Raw genomic sequence first — 26,135 nt, forward strand, 5'->3', positions numbered from 1 at the left:
TTTTCTTTTATAATGATTTTTCTTTTACAATGACTCCCCATAATTTTATTAGTGTGCATGTATACACATATCTTTGTTTTAAATTTATTTTAAAGTACATTAACTTGGTGTACCAGAGTTCCTGTTCCAGAAAATACTGTTATTAAAAGTTAATGATGTGTTTTCCTGCAACATAATTTAGTTACTTACACCACCCAAGGGAATAACATTATTGCTAAAATCCTATATTTTATCTTCTCAACAGAGTTCCTCTTGGCCCAGGAAAATAATTGAAACTTCCAAAGCAATGCCAAATCCAGAAGAACCCTGTGGATTACATAATAAAAATTTTTAATTGCATTGAGAAAAATAAATGCTTAGGAGCACTCCAAAGGAAAACAAAAAAATCCGGGTGGGTCTAAAACAGATAAAGAGAAAAACAGAATACAGGAAGAATGTTTAATGATTCAAAGAGAAGCTAACTTTACTTTTTGATCACTATGGAGGAATAAAAATTCTGGAAGAGAATTTTGTCCTTGCTGACATGTCTATTTGGTCCCTTTGGCATCTGTTTCAGAGAAAATAATTAATTGGTTATTTTGGTTTATGAATAGAATTGATTTGAGTCTTTTGAAGTTGAATCAGTCCTTCACAGTCTGATCACCCACATCTTAACAAACATACACTTTTGCAAACTCGCTGAGTCATGGAACCGTAAAATGGCAACGAGAGCTAACCAGAACAGAGAACCCAGCCCTGCCACCAGACAAACATAACACCTAACACTTACATAACACTAACTGCTAGGCACTACTCTAAGCCCTTTCCTTAAAATAATTCATTAATCCTTATAACAACCTTGTGAGTTCTTTACCAAATTTATCACCACCTCCATTTTACATATGAAGGAATTCCAGCTAGTAAGTAGCAGAACAGAATTCACAACCAAGTAGCTTACTCCTACATTCTACAGTTAAACCAAGAATCTACGGCCTCAGCTCTATAGACCCTTCCCTCTTTTCTTGTGTTTGCACCTACATTCTGCTTTGTCTCTCTGGGAATAGCATAAGTTGTGGGTCATAAAATCAATATTTGATGATAGTACCCTCTAGCCTTCATAAAATAATCAAACCTTCTTTTATGGTAATCTTTTTTCAATATAGAATCTGTTTGTAGAGACCTGAAACTAATCTTTATAGTTAATTCCCACCTTTCTTAGGAAACTTCAAAATCTTTGTGTCTCTGATCACTTCTTGGAGCTTTCGGTGGCATAAAAATTGAAGTAAGGCATTGTAAGAATTATTTTCTGTAAGGTGATCCTATTGGCTCTACCTTCAGGATCTATCTACAACCTAAACATTCATCACCATTCCTGCTGCTCTCTCCTGGTCCAAGCTTCCATCATTAGATGTTCTGATTGCTTTGTAACTTATCTCCCTGTGTCTGCCTTCACCTACCTGGGGCATGTCCTCAACATAACAGGCAATGTGATCTGGTTAAAAACATAAGCCTGGTGGCATTATTCCTTTTCTTGAAACCTTGCGGTTGCTCCAAAGTGCAGGTCTTTTCAGGGATTTACACGGTCTGTCTTCAGTTCTCTCCCTGACTTCATCCCCTGCCACTGTTCTCACAACTCACTCTACTCTAGTCACATTGAGCTCTTTAAATTCTTCCATGTGACAGGCTTTTAGGGCCTTTGCACTGGCTGTGCACTCCATCTAGAACATTCTTCCACCAAATGTGTTTTGGCTAGCGCATTTCTTCAAATTGTTCCTTGTTTGTATTTTCTCCATTAGGCTGACTACTCTGTTTATTTACTTATTTTGTTTTGTGGGGGAGGGAGATACTTAGGTTTATTTATTTACTTTTTAAGAGGAGGTACTGGGAATTGAACCCAGGACCTCATGCATGCTAATCATGTGCTCTACCACTTTGAGCTATACCCTTCCCCCTCTGACTACTCTGTTTAAATTTGCTAATTCCCCTCATTCCTGATGAGGCACTCATAAATTGCCCTCCCCCTTCTCTACACTTTTCCCATAGCAATATCATATTCTCTTTGTTTTTATGCTTATTGATTATTATCTGTCTCTCCTCTCCTCAAACTAGAATATATACTCCATGAGAGCTGGAATCTTGTCCATTGTATTAATTTTTATATTCTACACCCATAGAACAGCAGTTTGCACATAGCAAGTGATAAGCCAATTTTCTGAATGAATGATTGATACTAAAGCAAAAGAAATAATATTTTATCAGTATTTACTTGTCCTTGGGAGAGTTCTGAACATTTTAATTCCATTACTTCTTTGAATCTTTACAGGAAACCTATGAAGTAAATATTAGTATTAATCTCGGTTCATAGATAATAGACCTGAGACCCAGAAAGGCACACATGTCTACCAAGTAATTATTAAAATTAACTGAATTTCTGCCAAAAATGTTGACCAAAAGAACAAAGAAAGAAAACAAAGAGATAATAACCCACCAAGATTTTTAAATATCTGAGTCCTGGGTCAGATAAAAATGTTCATTTAAATGGTCAATTTTGATTGATGAAATATGATAATAATTTTTAAATATTGAAAGTGAACAGTTACTATATATACTCTAAAGAGCAGCCTTATTCTAAGCCTAGATTTTCCGCTGATTTGTTCCATACCCTAGACCAAGGACTGCTTTAGCCACTGCTTTTCTGCTAAATTACATGGAGATAAAGACACATAGTATAAAGTAAAAAGAAACTTTTTGTGCTATTGTACAAACATAAAATGCCTCAAATGGCAGATGTAAATTCAATCTTTGTCAATGGAAATAAGGAGTTATGATCTATGGAAATAATAACAATATTATTATTATTTAAAAAGCATCTTTTTAGTTTACCAGGTACCTTCACACATGTTACTTGATTTTTGTCAATACAGTAATTCTTTGAGAAAGGTATTGCAAACATTATCACTCCCATTTTTGCAAATATGAAAACATAGTTTCAGAAATCTTCCATTGTTTAGGCCATGCAATTAGCAGAACCAGGATTCAAAACCAGTGTCAAACCAATTTTGACAGTGTCAAATTGCTTTTGATCAGTCACCAAGCCAATCTCACAAGGACTTTTAGAAAATATTCTGAAACGTATCATTTTATTTCTGGCCCGAAGTAACAGGTGGAATATCTCAAAACTGGCATGACTGTAAAATCCCAAAGGATATCTATCAACAAATATTTATTGAAAAAAATGAGGCTAGGAAGTAAAGACATATGAATAGAGAGAAGATCTTAAGTATTTCTTAGTGGTGGAAGGAATGACAGTCATGGTGATTGTATATGTGGCAAGTGGAAGTGACAGTTTAATGGTGGTATGTAATGGTGTTTGGCTCTGTCTAAGGAATTTATTGACTAAGAACATTTCCAATCTATCATTCTGACCATTTACCAGATGCAATTAAGGAAAGAAAGTTCTGTTCTTATTTGCATTCATAAATATCACAGGACTCAGGAGAAACTGAGATTTCTGTTGCAGTCACATGAGAAAATACAGCTTGTGCAGCATCAAAGTTGTTATTTCTGAAGATTTAGCAGAAGATCCTTGATCTCTGTAAAAAAAAATGTATATTTTACCACGATTCTGAATGCATTTAAAACTTTTGTCCTACATATCAAAGGTGTCCTCAGCACATTGTCACCCACAGAGCATCATCAACATTTGGTACCTCTGATACCACACTTACAAAGCATTGGTATCAGATGAACTTCTGAAAGGAGTAGTAATATCTTGATGATCAATAAACACGCAGCATTATTATCCATACTGTGCATTATGCATTTTTTTGCCCATCAGAGCATCCCTTCAGTAACAGAAAAGTATCATTTTGTTTGGGTTTGCTTTTTAGTATCTAATAATAAAGAGGGTTACTGAGGGACTTCTTTAGGACCTTTCACTGTAATTGAAGTACCATTGAAAGAATTTTCAATTATTATTCTTTTTCATATGGATTGGTTTGTTACATTCAAACTAAAGTCGTAATAAATTCGAGTTTGTATGGTTAGTTGAAAAAAAAAAGTGAGACTAAATACCATAAGCTTTCTCATCTTCCCTTGCGGAGTTAGTGGGAAAGTCATGGTACAGCAGGGGTCTCCAGCTTTAATGCTGTGTAAGTTGTGCCCATGAAGATGAGAAAAATAAAATCCCTCCCTACCAGAATTTGAGACAGTCTTCCCGTAGTTGGAGATGCAACTCAAGAAGTCCTCTGATCACTCCTCTTCCCTTACTTCTATTAGGATAACATAACATGTATTAGAATGTACAAGCTGCTTTTCAGAAGCTCTGACTTCCCTTGAGGCTGTTTGCCTCCATGGCTCAAAGTATAGGTCACCATCATGACTCATTTTAATGTGTAGTCTGTGATCAGGCCTTGAAATATTCCCCACATGATTTTATAAATATCACAGGCAACCTACTTGGCCAATTCCATCAGGAAAGCTGCAGGCCATTTTAGGGAGCTTACAAAATTCTTAGTTTACTCAGTACTATAAAATTTACAATATCAGAAACTCACACTTATCCTAAGAAGTATTGATGTTGAAATTGAAATGCTATTTCAGATTATGTGACTCCCCACCACCTCTCTTCTGCCAAGTCTTTCGAGACAGCTCAGGTTAAGTCCTACCTAGGGTGATGAACAGAATTAATTACATTACCTAGAATAGAGGTTCTTAACTTGGGATTCAAGAACACCCAGGACAGTCTTTGAATGGGCTTCAAGATGTCCATGAGCACATAAAATTATACATATATTTGCCCTTGTCCATTATTGTAAAAAGATATTAGTTTTCATTAAAATCTTAACAAGGACCATGAACACAAAATTGTTAATATTTCACTGCCTATGGTCTATGTTTGGAGTAATATGAATTTCTAACTTCTCACTCTGGATAAGCAGGGATAAGAGGAATAGCCAAATATTAGTAAATAGCAAGGGCAGAGATGTTCTCACACTGCCATAGACATTCCCACTAATTTCTATAATAATTAAAATAGATGAGGAATACAATATTAAATCTGCCAAAAGAACATACATAAAAAGAGAAAAAAAGGAAAGAAACTTTGATTTACTTATTAAAAATGGCATGTTACTCAAGAAATTTAAATGCTTACTACTTCTAAGTAATACAAGCTTAAGCAAATGAACAAGGGAGGTGAATCAGTTTCTGTTCCCCTGATTTACTATTTAGCCAGCAAAACAAGAATGTGTGTTGTGGTAATAAGAAAAATATATATATAATTGCATGTGGTGACAGATATTAACTAGATTTATTGTGGTGATCATTTCACAATATATAAAAATATCAAATTATTACTTTGCACATCTAAAAACTAACATAATGTATGTCAATTACACCTTAATTAAAAAAAAGAGTGGTGGGAAATATTAACTGCAAATGTTATAGATTATATGTCTTAGTCTCCTCAGACTGCCATAACAAAGTACCATAAACTGGGTAGGTATGAAACAATAGAAATTTACTTTCTCACAGTTCTGGAGACTAAGTCTTAAGACCAAGGTTCTGGACCGTTTGGTTTCTGATGAGGCCTTCCTGGCACGCAGACAGCCACCTTCTCTCTGTGTCCTCACATGGCCTTTCCTCAGTGTGTGTGGAAGGAGCAAGCTCTCTGGTGTCTCTTTTTATTGAGGTCAACAAGCCTATCAGATTAGGGCATCTTATGACCTCATTTAACCCTAAATATTGCCTTATAGGTCCCCTCTCTAAATACACCCACACTTGAGTGAATTGGAAGTGGGGACATACAAACATTCAATCCGTATATAATTTGTGATACAAAAATATATCTGGAGCAAGCAAAGCAAATCATAATGGCTAGACAAAATTTTCATTTGGAAGGTATGGTCTCAATTTGGGCTATTAAGGATGATGAGCTTATTTCAAAATATTCTTTTTACTTTAAATTTACTGTTTTTCTTCTAGGAATTTTGGGTATGTTGGAAAACTTTCTTTTTTTATTGAAGTATTGTTGATTTACAATGTTGTGTTAATTTCTGGTGCACAGCATAGTGATTCATATATATATAAATAGTACATATATATATTCCTTTTCATATTATTTTTCATTATAGGCCATTGCAAGGTAATGAATGTAATTCCCTGTGTTATACAGTAGGACCTTGTTGTTTATCTATTTTATAGATAGTAGTTAGTATCTAAGAATTCCGAGCTCCCAATTTATCCCACCACACTCCCTCTTTTCCCTTTCCTAACCATAAATTTGTTTTCTATGTTTGTGAGTCTGTTTCTCTTGTTAAATAAGTTCATTTTTTAAATCTAAAAATCTAAGAGTCTAAAAAAAAAAAAAAAGGACTGGTCCCATTTTGTCCCATGCCCACCATGCCTGCCAGCCATGAGCTCCATGCAGTTCAATAAGGGACACTCCTATGGACTCTCTGAGGAGGTCAAGAACTGGCTCCTGTCCAAATCTGACCCTCAGAAGGAGGCAGAACTCCTCAGCTGGATTGAGGGACTCACCGGCCTCTTCACAGGCCCTGACTTCCAGAAGAGTCTAAAGGATGGGCTTATCTTGTGCACACTCATGAATAAGCTGCAGCCAGGCTCAGTCCCCAAGATCAACTGCTCCATGCAGAACTAGTGCCAGCTAGAAAGCCTCTCCAACTTCATCAAGGCCATGGTCAGCTACAGCATGACCCCATGGACCTGTTCGAGGCCAACTACCTGTTCGAAAGGGTAGGAGCATGACACAGGTGCAGGTGTCTTTTCTCACCCTGGCCAGAAGGCGAAGAAGAAGGGGCTGCAGGGTGGTGTGGACATTGGTGTCAAATACTCAGGGAAGCAGGAGCGGAACTTCAACAATGCCACCTTGGAGGCGGGCCAGTGCGTCATCGGGCTGCAGATGGGCACCAACAAATGTGCCAGCCAGTCGGGCATGACAGTTTATGGCACCTGGAGGTGTCGGTATGACCCCAAGAACCATATCCAGCCACCCTTGGACCACTCAACCATCAGCCTCCAGATGAGCACAAACAAGTGTGCCAGCCCAGTGGGCATGATGGCTCCAGGGACCCAGCAGCACATATATGACACCAAGCTGGGGACGGACAAACGTGACAATTCCTCCATGTCCCTGCAGATGGGCTACATGCAGGGCGCCAACCAGAGTGGCCAGGTCTTCAGCCTGGGCCGACAGTTATATGACCCCAAATTCTGTCGCAAGGCCCAATTCTGGAGTGCCATTGGCTGCTGGTGACTGCCCCAGCCCAAGGGAGGCCCCAGAATACCCCTACTACTACCAGGAGGAGGCGGGCTTCTGAGGTGCCCAGGCAAGCAATCTCCCCACATCATTGCCCCATCTGGGTTTTCTGGTTTTTCTGTGTTTTTGTGTTGTTTCCTTACATGTCTGAGTGCTCCAGGTAGCAGTTTCCTAGCAGACTTTGGGCCAAGCAGCTGCCATGGGAGAAGAAACCTTGGCCTGGAGGGGGACAGGCCCCAAATGGTTTCCGGTTGCTTCTTCCACTTTTCCCTTTCCTCTGCTAATCAGTTTGTGGTTTCTGTACCCACAAAACTTTCAGGTAGTTTTGAAAGTACTTTTTTTCCAGGGGAACAGTGTGGGGGATGGTGGAGGGGTGCTGAAGGGAGAAGGTTCCCTAGGTGAAGGCCAGGCCACAGTCCCCAAATATTTTAAGCCTCATAAAGTACTGGATTTCCCTAGGACCCTCCGACCAGCAACCCTGGCCCCTCCCAGGGGCCTCTGGGGACACTGAGGCCCAGACAGGACAGTGAGTTCTGGGAAAAAAAAAAAAAAAGCAGAAAACTGAAAAGCAAAAAACAAAACAAAACAACTACAGCCCAACAACAACACATGAAAAAAATGTTTAATTAAGAATTATTTTAAAGTTTAAAAAGAGGAAAAACTTAAAAAGCAAATTAAAATAAAATAAATGAAAAAATTAAGATAAAAGCAAATTTAAAATTTTTTAAAATTTTTTTCAAAAGTTTTAAAAAGAAAAAAGGATTTAAAAACAATACCACAAATAACAGAACAAAACAGAAAAAAACAAGTTAAAAATATTTTTAATTAAAAAGTAGAAAAGAAATTTTTAAATTAAAAGTAAAAAGGCTAAAAAATTAAAAATTAAAATTAAAAATTAAAAAAGAAAACAAAAAAGGAAAAAGAGGGGAAAAAAGAGAATATATTCCCATATAGACTGTAAGCTCCTAATAATTTTGGCGCGAGGTCTGTTTTAAGTATGGATGGTTGCCAAGTCTTCCTTCAGTGCCTTTTGGCTATTATCCCTTTGGTTGGTGGTGTGGCCGGTGTTGTGTTGGCCAGAGGCTGCCCTGGCTATTGATCGGGGCCTCGTTTCTGTTCTGTGGTTGTGGTGGTTCATGTCCTCGCCTCGCTGCACAAGCTCAAACTCCGCTCACTCATTACAGAGGCCCTCGGGTCGAGCCCCCATTCAGTGTTCCCAGTGCCGTGTCCACGTGAGGTACGTGGGCAGCTCGCACCCCTGGACAGTGCCACTTCCAGTGCTGAGTCCGTGCCCGGTAAGCAGGCTCCCCGAAAACAGCTGCACCAGCCCTTGCCCCCACTGTATGCCAAAACTCTGCTCCTTGCTCGTTTGTCTTAGAGGCACAGGCACCAGAGCAGAATGGTCCCTTCTATAAATAAATTTCAGTCCCGTCATCTATGAGGTTGTAGAGACCCTGGGTAAGGATTCAGGTTTCAACCCCGCCCCTGCCTGGGAGCCAGGCACGAATATGGTGGCTGTGGCTGAGCCCCACCTCTCTTCTCCCGAAGATGTACCAGCAGTGGCACCGGAAGTCTGAGGAGACAAAGGCTATGGTGGTGCTCCCCCCAGGGCACGCCAGCAGTGTTGCTTTGCTTCTTTTTATTTATTTTATGGGGGACCCAGGCTGTTCTTTTCTGTACACCCTCCCAGCCATGCGCACAGCACACTGCAGTCCCCTGAAGTTTCCCCCTGTACAGCCGGCCTGAGTTCTCCGCCCGGCTTGGACAGCCTGTCCCATCCCATCGCTGCCAGTTTGCATCTAGGGCTGGGGGTAGCGAGGAAACTTTGTGCCCATTTAACTTAGTTCTGTTGGTCAAGGGCTATTCCGTACAGATCCAAGCCTCGAAGTCCCCCCCACCCCCACCCCCGTCCCACTGACCTCAGCATTAGAGAGCGGGAGACCCAGAGTAGGAGCGTTATTCCTCCTTTGCTCCCTCCCCATGGGACTGGTCCCACTCTAATTTCCTTTTTCTTCTTTCTTTTTCCTTTTCTCCTAACAGATTTGTGATGAATTTTGTCTTTTGAAGAAGGCAATGTTCTGTCAAAGTTCAGTGGGTGCTCAGATTGGCTGGATGGATCCGTGGATGTCTATGTGTATTCATGGGAGAGGGTGAGATATGAGCATCCTTCTACACCATCATCTTGGCCACTCTGGCAATTTTTCTTTTTAGATGCTTGCCAATTATTTCTCATAATGAACTACTTTTATTTCAAAAACTACCATTATTTCAAATTCAACTGATAAGAATTTGCTCCTGTTAGAGGAAAACTGAATTAGGAAAAAAGGAAAATTATACTAATCCTTATATTTTTAATAATAAATATTTAACTGGGAATTTATTAAGAAAATAACAAATTATAGCTAGAGATTTATAGCTAATACGTTAATGACTTCCAAACTGAATTATTTAAGACTGAGAAATATCACTGGATGATCAACCTCCATAAAATTTTTTATGTAAGTACATACACAATATGCATATATATACAAATATACACACACAATGGATATATGTTTGCATGTATATTCCTTACCTGTATATGTACACACATATATGGAAAAACTAACATAAGGAAAGATCTACTATAATATCAAGCATTATGAAAAACAAAAAACCCCTATATAGCTGATCAGCTTTCTAGGTACACAGAATTCAAACACATGAAAAGCTACACAACCAGTCATGCAATATACAAGTGAAAACCATTTGGAGACTTGCAAAAAATTATAAATTGCATTTATTTTAGCTAAAATGAATGACTACTTAAAAATTCACTTCCTATGTCACTCACAGAGCATTGCAAATACAATTATTTTGCTTTCTTTTCTTATCAAGAAACCTGCTCTCTAGCAAAGCTGTTAGAGAATGGCTGACTTCTTAACCTAATGGCCAACAGAAGCTATGGGGAATTCTTTTGTCATTATATATACATAACACATTTCACAGGAATAGAAACTATTTTTAAGTTTCAGGTTTGACTGGCATTCCAAATGAAAAAAAAAGTAGAAAATATAAAGTTTTCCACATATTCTTAATAATGGGAAATGAGATGCAGTTGTAATTATCTGATTTGTTTCCACTGGTCACTTTTTCAAAATACTCCATGACAAAAATAAACAAATATATTTGCTTAAGAGCTAAACATGTTCAAAGAATGTCTTTCAAAGAAAAACAATGAAAAAATCAATAGTATTTGTGACATTATAAAGGTAAATGAAATGGTAGAAAACTTCTGTTAGACTAACAACTGGAAAAGATGTCCAAGATTGCCACCTTGAGTGAAATTTAGGATAGTGCATTTTGAGAACAAGATGAGCAAAAAGGGATTAAAATTTGTGCAGCACAGTTATTATCCCCATTAAAATATTAACATCACTCTAAATTTTTATTGTGCAAGCATGGTCTTTCAATTCACATCCTATTACATTCTTCTTTCTTTGTATATTAGTATTCTGTATGCGTTCCATAAGAAATGTCTTCTTATGAAATATTTCCAAGGAGAAAGTGATTTCTGAGAGTCATCAGTAATGAAGAAATGATTCCTCTCCAGGCTGCCTTTTCTTTTTGACCTTTTCTCTATCTTCAGTCTTCCTATTTCATTTTTTTGTCCTTCTTTTCCTAGCAATGTTCCTAAAATTCTCATGCTTATCTTCCCCAGAAATACTTGCACATATGTAGCCAGGCAATGAGGTAGAAGTAGGGGGAGGTGGTGGTTGGTGGGTTGGAGGAAACACATAAATATTCTCATATGATACTATGATGCTAATGGCTGATCAGCCTTAATATGTTACTTTTCCCTGCATCTCAAAAAGGGACAAAATCCTAAGACCAAGACATCAATTTCTAGGTGGGGTTAATTAAAAATTTCTCTCTTCTATCAGAAAGGTCTCCCCTTTCTGTGGCTCTCCCTCGGCCAAGGCCTCCTTATGCCTCTGAAATTTTTCAGTATGTTTGGTCATCCTGTCCCAAGACCAAACACGTACAGAGGAGTTACTAGGAGCCAACATTTCAAGTCAGGCCAGGTTTCTTCATCTAAATATTCTTCTTTCACCATATTTTTAGAGACTGACTGGTTGTAAGAGAAACGAGTATAAAAATGCCACATAACAGTACCTACTGAGGAGACTGATATGGTACCTGCTTCCCCTCAAGAAACGTTTCTCCTGAGAAGACTTCCCCTCTCTTGTGTTCAAAACCTTTCAGGCCAAACATTTCAGGCTGGCCACTCAAACCCTCAATGTTCCTAATTAGGAATGTCCTTGCCCCTTCTACAACTGGATTTAAGGGGGTGAGTGAGCACAAAGAGATTCCCTTTATCTTTTTGTTTTAACAGAAACGGGTTATCCTCTCTCCAACAAGAGCTGCTTCTCTCCAGCCCCACTTCCCAGAGGGTCTGTGTGTGGGATGTGTGTTCTCCTTGCTCTCACTGCCTGTAGCAGAACATTGTTCTTTTTCTATCTATTTTCTACCTAATACTCACCTCAGCTCCTTTGAAGCAGAGGATGTTAAAGGGAGTTAGCATAGTCCCCTATTTGAGGGGCCAGGTCCTGGAGCCATACTACCTAAGTTTGCAAATGGTTTCCATGCCCTGTGCCTCACTTTTCTCATCAATAAAATGGGAAGAATAATAGTATTTGCCTTATAGAGTTATTATGAGGCTTAAATAAATTAATCCATATTTAACAACTGGACTAGTGCCTAGCATATAGCAAACACTCCATAAATGTTATCCACTGTTACTGTTTCCTACTGCGTAAGTGTGTGATAGCTTTACTGTGCAGTTTTCTATTCATGCCCCTTTATTCTGCCTGGAATGTGCTACTTTCAGGAACTCTTCTTTTTAGTTATTCAAAGCAAAAGTAGTAAAACAATCTTCCTTATACATACAAAATACATGACCACACAAAATACGTGACAACTATACGTGTATATGTATACGTATACATAAGGTTCCTAGGCCAGTAATAGATGAGGAAATTTTATACTGTATTAACTCTTCTGCAGATTCACTAACTTAAATAGGGAAAAAAAAAACTACTTGAAGGGGCTGAAGAGCAAACAAAATAGGCAGGAACCGGACAGGATTTGATCACTGCAAGTTCACTGGGTGAGATCCACATTTATACGACTTTTCCCCCGAGGGCACCCCCTAGCCAGAAAGCTGTGGAATCACTGCTTGACACGTGAGAACGTGGAATTTAGGACTGCCAGCCTAGCTGTAAATGAAGAAGGGAAACCCTAGGAAGGAAAAGTCACAGAGGAGGAAGGCCCGGGTCTGTGTGCAAACCCCTCCGCTGACCTCTGAGTCGTGATATAAGCAGGGGAAGCTCCCAAGAAGCCCTGCAGAAAGCGAGCGCTGGCAGTCTGAAAACACAGAGCGGGGGTTTCCTCTCCTCACTGCAAGGGATCGAAATCTGGGATTTGAGTCCTGCCAAGTTACAAGTGTTAGGAAAATACTTTGGGCTTCTTACAAACCTGGACTAAGAAAGAAACCCAAGCTTCCACATGTTCAAGATGATCAGCCAGTAATTTAACTGCCTTCCACTATTATGAGAATAAAATAATGCTGGGCACTTCTTGCAGACACTTAAAGTTATTATTCACTTCTACTATTTCAGGAAGACTGATACAGTATAGGATCGAGTGTGTGGCTGACAGTAAAAATGGCCACTAGTAGAGTGAGTGAAAGAAAAAGACACTAGTACCCAGTTCAGAATAAGAAAATATGTTAAATAGATACAATAAATTATAAAATATTATAAAACATGAATTTATTTACAAATAAAATGGAACCATGATATTTGAAGAAACTTTTTAAACAGGGGAAAAAAAAGCGTATCTTTTTTCTTATAAAGAATAGGTTTACCTAAAATTTACTTTTAAATGACATGAACCCACAATATAATTTTAGAAGTCAAAAACCTCTCCATTTTACAGAATAGTATCTTAAAAAAAATCAAAACTTAAAAAGTATCTAGAATATATATTTATAGATTTTTTTAAAGACTAAGCTTTTCCAGTCAAATTAAAAAAAAAAAAATTCCAAAGTATGCCAGGTGTAGTCAAGTCTGCTTCCAAATAGGAATCTCTTTGGAGAAACTAAGGATCAATTTTCAAAGAGTTACTCTCCTTCTTTCAGTATCTGGAATCATTCTAGTTAAACCAAAGGTCTTTATTTCAATGTGAATTCATTTAGCCAAATACTCCAATGCTGAGTTATTTTCTTTGTTTCCTCTCTTAAATTCGTAAGTACTCATGCATATGTATCACTTTGAGGCACCACCACAAAACAGAAATGGAAAGCACAATGGCAGATGGAAGATTGCCTGCTTCTGAAAGAGCCAAAATTAGTGTGGGCCTCATTTTTCTGATCTACAAAAACAGGAGTATAACCGCATTCTCTATGGTCATTTTTCTTTCTAAAACACTACAAATTTGCAGGTAGACTTTGGGCTCTTCCTTCCACCCTCCCCACCAGGGGACCAGCTGGTAGTTAACAATTGCCTAAGGTTGAATCCCAGCTCAGCCTGTTATCTTGTTATCCTGGGCGGAAATATTTAAACTCTACTCAGTTTCCTCGTGTAGAGTGGAAATATAACAACAGTACTGATCACATAGTTATTATTGAGGGATAAACATGATAACGTGGATAAAGCACTTAAAATAGTGACCGATACAATGCTGTATGAGTTTTCAAATTTGTAATCATCATTATGTAACAGAAAAGAACAAATCTGACTCCATATTAGATCTGTTTCTTTGGCTTTACCCTGAGCCCTAGTTTTCTAGGCTCAGTCTTACTAGCTCTTCACCTTCTGCAAAAGAATGTTGCCTTTAGCCTGAAATATACCGGAGAGCCTATTCTCAAGGCTCTGGCCTTTAAGGATGTTAATACTTTTGTACTATATAAAGATAACAAGTTGAAGAATGGAAAATAACATTTGTTTTGTTGGAGGTTTTACAGGGGCTCCATGATCTGACCCAGGTGGACAGCTCAAAGAACAAAGAATTCTTACACCAAGAAGTTTGCAACAACCAACCACACACCTTCGCCTTTTTAGTATAAAAGGAGCCTGAATTCTGACTTGGGTGAGATGGTTCTCAAAGACATTAGCCTGCCATCCTCTCAGTCTGCTGGTTTTCTGAATAAAGTCACTATTCCTTGACCCAACACCTCATCTCCCGATTTATTGGCCTGTCGTGCCGCAAGCAGAGAGAGTTTGGACTCGGTAACATACCCACAGATGCATTGGGACCAGCTCCTACCTGGGCTGCGGTGGCAGAGGGCGGCGAGCTGCCTCATTCTGTTGCAAGAGGGCGCCCAGGACACCGGCTGCCTGTCCGCACCTTCCATCTCCTCCTCAGCCCAGGCTCCCGCCCCATCCTTGGCAGCCCCGACCACCCCAGCCCTCTCATCAGTCCCTGAGCTCCCCAGCCAGGGCCGAAGAGCCATCCCCCATTTCTCCCCACACTCGCCATGTATAGGTGAGAGCAAGGCGTATTTGTGTACAGGTGTGCCATGTGGCAAGTGCGTGTCCGGCAGGCAGGTTGCCAGCATGGGTGGGCAGGCAGGCATGCAAACTGCCACGTGTGTGCGTGGCGTGGAGCAGGGCTTGTGTGAATGTGCACCCCTGAAGGCAGTATTTAGTCAAACCACGTTTTACCTGTGGCAGGTCTGTGTTTGGCTGTGTGCAAGAAGTGAGTACCTGGGAGCAAAGCTCTAACCCTCCCCCACCAAGGCCCTAAACCTGGAGGGTTTTGTTAACCCCATCCACCAGCAAACCCACCCTATGCCATTGTCCTCTGGAACCTTCTGGCCTCCAGCCTCCGTGGCTGCAACTGCGCCATTGGACAGAGCTGAGATTATGGGTAAACACACGGCCCCACATCCTTGTGCACAGCCAGCGTGCACCCACAGACTGAACATGTGGGTGCCTGTGTGTACACACTGCCCTGGGATGCAGCATGGGAGAGGCAGAGGGCATGCCCCGACCCAGTGCGAAGGCTGGTGGGAATACAAACGGAAAGAGTCCCTGATTGGCTCAGTGAATGGGCCCTGGAGGTGGAAGACAGTGGCCTGCAGGAGCCCAGAGGTGGGGCTCCCTGAGAGCCCTGCATAGGGAAATGGCAGCTAAGCTGGGGCCCACCAAAGAGGGTTGGTGGTGAGGGTGAGGAGAGTCTCAGTGGGGGGAGCAGCCAAACAAAGGCCCTGTGGCAGGTGAGACTACAGATGTGAGGCATAGACAGAAGCTGGAGAGGAGGTGAATGGCAGAACCATCCAGGGGTTCAGAGGGAACCAGGCCAGACTACAGAGCCCTGTAGGCCTCAGGCAATGTCCTGGGAATGGTGGGGGCCATGGAGAGGGTGGTGACTTGGCCTGATGGACATACCAAAGAGATGGTGGTTGCTCCTGCAGCAGGGTACACACTGAGTGGCCCAGGGCTGCCCCCACCCGCACCTGCACTGGACTCCAGACTTCACTCACCATCACAGAATGGCCCCTAGCCTATCACCACTCACGATCTCCATCAGTGTTCACTGTGAACAGACTCACAACACAGCACACATATCCCACAAAAGCAAGGATGCACAGAACAGATTGCAGCTGTGCACTGTCCTGGAATCTGGGCCCGGTGATGGGCGCTCATGTCCCAGGACATGAGGTCTCTCTGAGGACACCGGGGCTGCAGGGCACCAAGAACCCCTCTTCCTACCCACTGCCCATTTATAGTTGTTGGAAAAGCAAGGCCTCAGGCAGGAAGAGCTTCAGCTGGAACTCTGAGTCCCCACCTCATCCTGGGCACAGATACAGGGGACACAGGCACAAGACCCCTGCCCCCACAGGGAGGCCCTAGGACCTGTGGACTCAGCTGGATGTGAACCCTGGGTCCAGACCTCCTTCTGCCATGGGACCACACAGAGCCTTCCCTGCACTGCCTTCTCCTCCTGCCTCACAGGGTAGGGGAGGACTGGAGCTCCCGGATAGAGCCCGAAGCACACTAAGGGGTTCCTGATGGCCTGCACTGCCTCCACTCTCTCCTTTTTTCCCTATTTCATCTCTACTAATTGAAAAGTGACATGTGATGAGAGCAGCAGCAAGGGGCTTGAGTGCAAAGGGGGTCTCCTTCCCACCCCAGGCCCCAGGTCCTGCTGTAAATGGGTCCCAGTTGTCCTTCTAAAATGTTCTATGCCTCCACAAGCAAACTGCATTTGTCTTGTAAGTGCTTTAGACAAATGGAAGCATTCCATGTGTGGCAGGGGCACCTGGCTCACTCCCTACCACTGCCACCACACCATCACTCCCCACCCCACCATTGCCCTAGCCTGACACCCTCTCACCCCCAACACCATCTCACCTCCCACCATCTCACCCCCATCCCATTCCCCACTATTGCCCTGTCCCCCACTCCCACCATTGCCCACCATCACCCACTCCCCACCATCTCACCACCCATCTCACCCCCAACACCACCTGACCCTCACCCCCATCTCCCCTGACACCCCCCACCCCCTCGTGCCTCTCCATTATGTTTCTGCTGATCCCACCACCCACCTCCATGCCCATGGGGTCTGTGGGCATCCTCGAGGGCTCACTTAGGGCGCAGATGGGTTTCCCAAGGCCCTCAGGGCCCTGCTGGATGACCGTGGGTCCCAGAGAAGCCTCCAGGGCTGGTGGTTGCCAGAAGCTCAGAGGCTGTAGTAGACGGTGCAATGAAACCCCGGCTGTCCCCACCCCCTCCCAGCTGTTGCCAGTTCTGGGCATGCCGACTCTCACCTGAGACCCGGCGGAGGAACGGCTGCAGTCAGAGGTCCTGAGGTGCTGGCAAGCGGGGGCCTCGGAACTCTGCAGATGACCCAAGTGGCCTGGCCAAGTCACGGATCCAAACCTGGCTGGGGCAGAGGGGGCCCCTCCAAGCCCAGGGCCCACCCCCTAGAGCCGGTGCCCCGAGCCAGCTGGGGCACGTGAGAGAGTGACCTCCATCACCTGCTGTCCCTGCTCCCGGCCCAAACCCTGACTGTCCGGTCCCCCCTCACCCGGGGCACCTTTAGAAAGGTTTCCCCTCAACAGCAGCAAGTGCACAAGTGCACAGACTTACACACACAATACGACTCACTGCTGCCTGTGCACACACTCCCTCACTCCCATGCCTCCACACACACACACATGCAGATGTGCCCCAATTTGCTGTCCCTCAGTCCCAGCCTGTCCAGGCCGAGGGGCCCCACAGTTCTGTTCCCAGTTGCTGGCTCAGCCTCCTCCCTGGAGCTCAGCCTAGGCTGCAGGTCTGGCTTGTCCTATCTCCACCCTGCCCAGCCTGGCACTTGAGATGCAGCTGGTGGTGGCCCTAGGCCCGCCCAGCCCACACTCTCTCTGTCAACCTCCCTCACCCCAGTTGTCCTGGAGAGAGAGGAGAGGGAAACCCCACAGGTATTGGGGAGGCCCAGGCTGGGGAGCTGGAACTGAGGACGTCAGCCAAGGTGAGGAAGCAGCTGGAGGAACGGGCTGGGGAGGAAGATCCGGAGGTCAGAGTGGGACTTGGGTATGAGAGGCCCATGGGTTATCCTTCGGGAATATCATTGGAGAAGGGAGCTCTGGACCTGGTGCCCCAGGATAGGACCAGGTCAGGTTCAAATACTAGCTTGACCCACACGCACTGAGTGTCCCAGGGGCCCATCCCATCAGCTCTTCCACCCCTCAGACTCCTTATCTTTAAAATGGAAAAAGTAAAAACATCTTTTTCCTTGACTGTCATGAGGAATGAGAACTGGGGTGAAAGTGTTTCTAAGCGATGTTGCTGATGACACTGCACTGGTATCTTTGTTCATTATCAGGTAGGGAATCTAGAGGGCTGGGGCAGGAGGAGGGAGGTTGGGAGACGGGGTTGGATACTGTGTCCATGCGCAGAGATTCTGAGAACAGAAATGCTGGGGAGTGATGGTGGAAGAAGGCAGGCAGATCTGTGCTCTGTGTGCGTGCACATACTTGTGCTCCTGCATCCATGTGCGTGGACGTGTGCTGTGTGTTGTGCAAGCATGTCTGTGATCATGCATCCACGTGTACAAGGACTGTGCATGTGCGTGTATATGGCATGTGTGTGCGCACGTTCACACGTGCATTGCCAGCAGGTGTTGTGTGCGCACGGGGTGTGTGTGCATGTGTGCAGTGCATGGGGCATGTGTGTTCACATGGTCACACCTGCGTGTGTCTCAGTATGTGCATGTGCGCATCGGGTTCTTGTGTGCATGTGCATGGTAGGTACTCCCATACACTGTGCGTGTGTGTGAGTGTGTGTGTAGGCCAATTTCAGCACTTGTGACAAAGTGCAGGTCGAGGCTGTGTGGCAGGGCTGGGGGCCTTGGGGAAAGACAGCTTGCAGGGCCCATGGGCTCGAGCTGCCACAGTGTGATGTGGGGAACTTGGCTGGGAGGCAGGACGGGGTTGCCCAGGCCCAGAGGCAGCTCAGACCCCTGTACGCGTGCTCTGGACCCCGAAGGCCTTGATGCTCTGAGACCTTGGGAGTAAAACTCATCTTGGTGGTGGTGACAGCAGCCCGAGTGTCTCCTTTGTGCAGGAAGCACCGCCTGTCAACCAGTTTATTCCTCCCAGCAGCCCGGGAGATGGCTCCCTAGCGAGGCGGCCACCTGCTCAGGGCCTTTGCATGGGCTGTTCCCTGGGCTGGAACACTCTTCTCTACACACCCACAGGGCTCCCTCCCTCAGCTTGCTCCTGCCCTGGCCGCCCTGACCCCCTGACCATGCTGCTTCAAGTGGCGGCAGCCCCAGCTATGCTCTCACTGCATTTCGTCTCTTTTTCTCTTTCCACATGGCATTGCCTGTGAACAACCGGATAATTTCCTGTGTACTTATCCTCTGGTCTGCCGGGATGTACCCCCTCAACAGGGCAAGGGACTTCGCCCTGCTGGCTGATGAAACCCAGCACACTGCAGGCCCTGGATTAATACTTACTTAGTGGAATGAAACACAGAGAGGTTAAGGCAGTGGCCAGGATCACACAGCTTGTAAGGGGGAGACAGAGGGTGGAGCCAGCTCGTGTCACCTGGTGGTCTCTCCTGGGGCATCTCCTGCAAGGCACTCTACTGGGAGGGTGCGTGCATGCGTGTACACATTTGTGTCAGGGTGGGATGGCACACAGACCAGGGAGGTCCAGCAGTCATTCAGAAGACACATAGCTGAGCCAGGCAAGTGCCAAGCCCCAGATCTCGCCAGCTGAGCCCATGCCCAGGGAGCTCTGCCCCTTACACTGGCTAGGGGAGGCTGGGTCATACGTGTCCCTCTATCCCCAGCTCAGCTGGAAGCCAGCAGGAGGCCCAGGCCAGCCCGTGGCCCATTTTCAGTCCTGCCTCCTCCCGGCCTGTCCAAATGCCACAAGGTCACGTCACACATCTGGCTGGCAAGTGTTTCTTGGGCCAGAGCAACTGTCCCCTTTCCTCTGCCTCTACCCCACCTGGCAGCCCCTCTGCAGCTGCCCTCCTGATCCCCCAGCCTCTCAGTACCATCTCTCTCTCCCTCTCCCTGTAGTCTCTCTGCATTTTCCTGCCTTTGGTGAGATTGAGCCATTTCTCTCAAGGGTTGCTTTAAATATTCACTTTTTTTAAATTGAAGTATAGTCAGTTCACATTGTTGTGTCAATTTCTGGTGTACGGCATAGTGATTCAGTCATACATAAGTATACATATATTCATTTTCATATTCCTTTTCACCATAAGCTACAAGATATTGAATATAGTTCCCTGTGCTATACAGTATAAACTTATTTTCTGTTTACATATACCAGTCAGTATCTGCAAATCTCAAACTCCCAATTTATCCCTTTCCACCCACTTCCCCAGTGGTAACCATAAGTTTCTTTTCTATGTCTGTGAGTCTGTTTCTGTTTTACACATAAGTCATTTGTCTTTTTTTTCCTTTTAGATTCCACATATGAGTGATATCATATGGTATTTTACTTTCTCTTTCTGACTTACTTGACTTAGAATGACATTCTCCAGGGCTATCTATGTTGCTGCAAATGGCATTATTTCATCATTTTTATGGCTGAGTAGTATTCCATTGTATAAATATACCACAGCTGCTTTATCCAGTCATCTGTCGATGCACATTTAGGCTGTTTCCATGTCTTGGCTATTGTAAATAGTGCTGCTATGAACATTGGGGTGCATGTATCTTTTTGAATTAAGGTTCCCTCTGGATATATGCCCTGGAGTGGGATTGTTGGATCATATGGTAAACCTGTTATTAGTTTTTTGAGGAATCTGTGCCGTTTTCCATAATGGCTGCACCAAACTACATTCCCACCAGCAGTGTACAAGGGTTCCTTTTCTCCACACCTTCTCCAGCATTTACATTTGAATATTCATGTATTAATTAAAGAATTTTATTAAAGCAGTCACATGTAAGATAATGAAAAAGTGGCATCCTGGCAGCTGGGCAGGTGAGCCTGTGTTTGTGTCCTTGTGTGTGTACTAGTGTCTGTGTGTGTGTGTCCCTGTATGTGTGTATCCCCGTGCATATGTGTGTACATGTCCCTGTATGTGCATGTGTGCCTTGTAAGTGCCTGCATGGGGGTGGGGAGAGGGGCTGGAGCCTGAGTGTGTGAGTGAGTGACATCCCGGCCATGTGGGTCCAGAAGGCTATGTGAGGTTATGATGCTGGGCTGAGAGGCTGTGACCTGATGAAGGATACACAGCCCATCTTGGGGCTCAGAGCCCCACCCTCGCCTCCAGGCCTCTCACGACTCAGCGGGGGTGCCCCCTGCTGTGATACAGGGCTTGGAGTCCTGACCCTACTAGCCCCACAATTTCCCTCAGGAGGCAGGGCCTCCAAGGTGGGGAGAGAGGGGCTGGGCTTGGCATGGGGAGGGGGAGCAGGGAATTCCAGGGGGTGGGCATGTCTCTGGAGTTTGGGGGTGACCAGCAGCAGTGAGGTGAGGGGAGTAGGAAGGGCCAAGGCCTCCTCACCAGGACTGGGTTTGTCATCCTGGCCAGGGGAGCGGCTCTTTTGTACAAGGGCCAATTTAGAAAAATCTGGAAAACCAAATTTCAGGCTCCGGGGTAGATAGTCCCATTCTAGATGGAAATAGCAGGATGTGACCCCATAAAAAATGATAAGCACACGTGGGCCATCACCCCACACATAGAGGAGTTCCCACGAGAGCCAGAGTTCACCCCATGCTCGCCCAGGGGCCTGGGAGGCCAGGAGCGGTGGGCCTGCTGGGGTCCCACTTCCCTGAAAGCTGGGGAGAAGGGCTGTCGGTCATACAGTAGAGGCCCAGGGAGGGGAAGAGACCCGCCCAGGTCACCCAGCACAGGAGGGCAGTCAGGTGGGACCCAGGCCTGCGGGCCTGTCACAGGCTCCCTTCTCAGGACAGGGGCACCGGCCTGACTGGGAAAGAAGCATCAGGAAAGTGAATAGCCCTGCAGACAGGGCCAAGTCGGCTGGCTGTGAAATGGGGACGGGATGGTGCCTGCTCACAGGGTCTTTTTGAAGCTACAGATGGCGCCGCTGTGGTGCTGGGGGGAGCCCTCCTGGTCCTCCTTACCAGGAAGTGGCCAGTGGCCAGTGGGCGCGGCTCTCAGCCCCGTCCTGAGGGCTGATGGTGCCTGTCAGGCTGGGCTGCTGGTCCCTGGGGCCCTGATAGTGGCAGCTGTGGGACTTGGTGAAGGTTGGGCCAAGCCCCCTTCCCAGAGTCGCTCCACCCTGGCCTTTCATCCCCACCATGCACCCTGGGTTGGCTCCCTCTTTCCTTCTTGCCTCATCTTGTCTCTGCTTCTCCCTACCCAGTCCCCCTCTATCACCTCCTGTCACTCTCTAGGATTTGACCCCCTCCTCTCCCTCTCAGTCACTCATGCACTGTCTCTCTCCCTGCTTGTCTCTTTCTCTCTCTCTCCCCTAGGCCCTCAAGCCCTGGGCTCCGGTCCAGCCCTGTCCAGGACCACAGGGCCCCCCCCTCTCCCGGCCCTCCCACCTGCACTGCTGCGTTGTGGCCCCGGCCCTGCTCACAGTGGAGGATCCGGTTACAGAGGCTGCTCATGCTGGCCTTTACTGCTGCACTGCTGTTCCCCTCTTCCTGGGCAGCACAGTCCCACCTTGACCTGCTGGTGACCCAGCCTGGACCCCAGCACTGCTGCAGGGCTGGCCACCTCCCCAACCTGGAAGGAGGGAGGGCCCCGCAGGCTCCAGGGGCAGCTGGGGCAGAAGGGAGTGGTGTGGGAGGCCAGAAGGGAGCCAGATTTTTCTACCCAACACCTTCTCCTTGGCAGTGCTGGTGTCCCAACCACTGACCCCTGCCTTGCTCATTTCACAATAAGGAAATTGTCACAGGATTAAGGCAGCTCACGGGACTTACTAAGAAAACTGCTGCCTTCAGTCCCCCTCAGAGTCTGCCTGGAAATGGGGCGGCTGGGGCAGCTGACACGTGGGGCAGGGGCACAAGACTGGGTTAACGCGGGGCCCTCTCGCTGGACTCCCACGGCCACTCCTGCACATTGCCCATTCCTCACCATGAGACATGGCCACTGCATTCTGGTCATCTATCTCATGACCAGGCGCCCCTGTGACCGACAGGCTTCACATGCCCAAGTGAGTGTTTATAGACTGAAGAAACAATCGTCACTGGATCTAGACATAGGCTGTGTCCACCGCCTCAGAAGGATCTCCTGGGCCCCCCTGCAGTCACTGCTGCCCCAAAGGGGTAACCTTGCATCTATCTGTCCCATCACCCTAGCTTCTGCTGGTTTGTGAATTGTGCGCCCATGAATCATACTGTGAGCCCTTGAGAGGGTGTGACCACTGGTACTCCAGGATGCAGACACTGACACAGAGAGAGACCTGTGACAGGTTCACTGGGGTGACAATAGGAGAGACAATGTCAGAGGGGGCAGGATGGAGCAGGGAGACATTTGGGCCATAATGAACCTCTGACATCTACTCTAAATGTATCACTGCCGCAGCTCAGGGTCCTCTTCAAATTTCATACTGACTGTGCTGTAAGAGAAAGAGAGTTTTATTTATTTTAATGGGATCTTATTTTTTTCCAATTTTGTCCTCTCAAATGTACGTATGGCCTCTGATGGACACTGTAGTTCATGTGTGCATGTCCATGTCTATATATAATGAAAATAATTGTTTTCACATCTCAGACACAGATCGCGGAATGTGCACATTCTCATTCTTATATTTCCTTTTTTAACTAGTAGGGCGTGAGTTTTAATAGAAGAAAGGGACTCTTCACCTTATCTTTAAAGCAGAGAATGGTAAACTCTGGGCCTGAGCTTTTTTATCTTTAGTTTAAGTTGATGTACTTCCCGGGATATCGTTTGATGATTCTGTGTGCAGACGTTTTCTTTTAAACTATGAGAATGCTGAGTGAGAGATATGTCCCAGTCATTTTGCAAAATAATATGTGTTCTTGACCCGATCTTCCTCACAATGACATCAGAAACCAATATTACCCTTGGTTCACGGACAACAAAGCCGAGACTCTGTGGAAGTCCCACTGAGTCTTGGTGTTAGGGGCTGAACTGTAGGAATTCAAGCAAAGAATCAGAAATCAGATATTGTGACATAAACGTGGCAGACGCCAAGCTGACAGTCGGGGTGGTGACTAGAGGGAGCAGGGGTGTGGGGAGAGGGGTCCTGCAGGGGGGTCCCCTGATCACCCCTGACTTCCCCCAAAGAACCTACCTCACGCTGAAGACCGAGGCAGCTGCTCAGCTGATCTAAATCCTGCCTGCACTTTTCAAATCACTGGGGCAAAAATAACCTTCAGCCACACAAAATATCCTGAGTAAACCAAGTTAAGTTTCAGTTTCTCTGATATCCAGAGCTTTCTTTCACCCAGATCCAGAACTTTCAGAAATCTAAGAGAAACAGTCATCTTTATATGACATTGTGAACCAAGGGATTTCTGGCAGCAGTGGGTTCTGATGGGGATCCCTGCACGGAAACACTGAGTCCCCTGAACACACACATGGCTCTGTGAGGCCCTCATGCTGCCTTCACACGTCCCACCCCAACTGCCCGTCCTGCCCGGAATGGCCTTCCAGATCCATCTAAGTGAATCCAACAACCCCCCACTGGGCACCCCCTCAATTTTTTCCTTCCCCTCCACACCCTCCTGTATACTCCTGGGTGGCTCACGTGTCCCACTTTTGTACTCCGGGGCCCTGTACTGGCATGTCTGTTATGGTGATGACAAGCTGTCTGTTATGAGTGTCTCTGTCTCCCTCTCTCTCACCTCCATCCCTTGAAGGAACATCTTAAGCCCTTGAAGTTCGGGGTGCGCTTCATCCCTCCCAGAGCCCAGAACGAGGTCTATATTGAAGGCACATGTACAGAACTGACATTTCTGCCTTCTGTCAGAAGGCCATTTTTTTCCCCTACATGAGACACCTGATTCCCAGATTAGGATGGGGAAATGACACAGTCCATCAAATGTGCTAAGAAACTAGAGGAATGTTACAATGTCCTCAGTCAGGTTTTCCCGGGCACTGCAAAGCCCTGGAGTGACACCTCCCCTTCTTCTGCAAAGACTCAGCAAGGGAACAGAGGAATATGCTTTCATCTTACCAGGTAGAGAAACTGGTGGCTGTGGCTGTTCCTGAGGCCCCACTTGCATACGTATTGATCCGCAGAACAGAAGGGAGAGGTGTGTCGGATGACAGACAAAAGCACCAACATCAACCAAAGCTGAAACCCCACGCAGCAGTTATCAGCACCTGGCACCGTCCCCTCCACCAGGTTCCCAGGGAGCAGCACCGTCCCACACACTCAGCCCACCCCTCTGGGGCCTGCCTGCAGCCTGGGCTGCACAGGAGGCCACGGGGATAAAACACTGTCACCACACGTCACCGCCTGTGTCTGTAAGTGGAGGAAGGCAAGGGTCCTGCCCCAGAGGAGGATGAACAGAGGTTCCAGCAAACTGACACAATAGCACCTTCCCGACAGGCGGCCTCTCTGTGCAGGACCCCCTCCCTGCCACCTTCCCCAGTTCCATGGAAGCTTGCTTTTCGTGGACTAAGAACACAGAGAAGGAAAGGACGTGAAGAGCCCCATGCTCCACATGCGGAATTAGAGCCGCGCCTGGGTGCTCGCTCTGCCTGCAGGACCCTGATCAGCCCTCCTTTGCTTCCCTCCTGACAAAGGGCTCTTCTCCTCCCTGGAGGAGCTGCCCCTGGGCGCAAAGAGCTCTGAGGAGCTGGGCATCCTGGAGTCCTGCGGGGGAGCTGGCAAAGTGCTTCTGAGGGGACAATGCTGTCCTCAGAAGGTAGTCAGGCTCCGCTACATTCATCTTTATTCACAGGTAAGTCAGAATTTTAAGTTCACTAGGAAACGCAGACTAAATTTGTCCTACGGAAAAGCAAAGTGGGAAGTCTAAATTCCACCACTAATACAAAAGTGATTTTAGCTCATGTGTAAAATCCCACGATGTGTGATGAGATAAAGGAGCAGCTCTGACGGCTTCCAGGGCAGCACCAACCCTGCTTACAGGAACACAACATGAGGACTGTGGTGGGAATCAGCCCTGCAGGGAGTTAGGCATTTTCACTGAGGGCTGTTTCACTTCCAGCATATATTTCCTACCACAAATACAACATCTCTGAGATTCAGGCTTTTCTACCAAGAGTACAGCTGGAGGGAGCATGGAAGACACATTTACCTAAGAGAAAAGACAGTGGTGGGTTGTGACACTTACTACATCCAGGAAGATTCAAAGTTGCACAAAGCACACGGCATAAAGTTGGAGGGAGGGCTTTTCTCATTTTTCAATTATGAAAATTAGAATGGACATTCTAAACCAGAAGAATCACCTGAC

General features: G+C 45.7%; 1 protein-coding gene and 1 pseudogene across 12 annotated transcripts in view; one reads left to right on the plus strand and one right to left on the minus strand.

Moving 5' to 3' along the window:
- The first annotated feature begins 2,342 nt into the window (after positions 1-2,342).
- LOC105081368 (calponin-2-like) lies at positions 2,343-7,785 on the plus strand (annotated as a pseudogene).
- Positions 7,786-20,674: 12,889 nt separating this feature from the next.
- The window catches only part of LOC105081366 (transport and Golgi organization protein 1 homolog), a 31,586-nt gene continuing 26,125 nt past the window's right edge, over positions 20,675-26,135 (minus strand). For 6 of the 12 annotated variants that reach the window (XM_074375050.1, XM_074375051.1, XM_074375052.1 and 3 more), the window contains one exon: positions 20,675-25,009. In XM_074375050.1, the coding sequence (XP_074231151.1) occupies positions 24,768-25,009 (242 nt within the window). In that variant the 3' untranslated portion in view covers positions 20,675-24,767. The remainder of the gene's footprint in view (positions 25,010-26,135) is intronic. The other 6 variants (XM_074375059.1, XM_074375058.1, XM_074375060.1 and 3 more) reach the window with 4 other exon arrangements.

Source organism: Camelus bactrianus, chromosome 12 (genome assembly GCF_048773025.1).
Source record: "Camelus bactrianus isolate YW-2024 breed Bactrian camel chromosome 12, ASM4877302v1, whole genome shotgun sequence".
NCBI classification, from domain to species: domain Eukaryota; kingdom Metazoa; phylum Chordata; class Mammalia; order Artiodactyla; family Camelidae; genus Camelus; species Camelus bactrianus.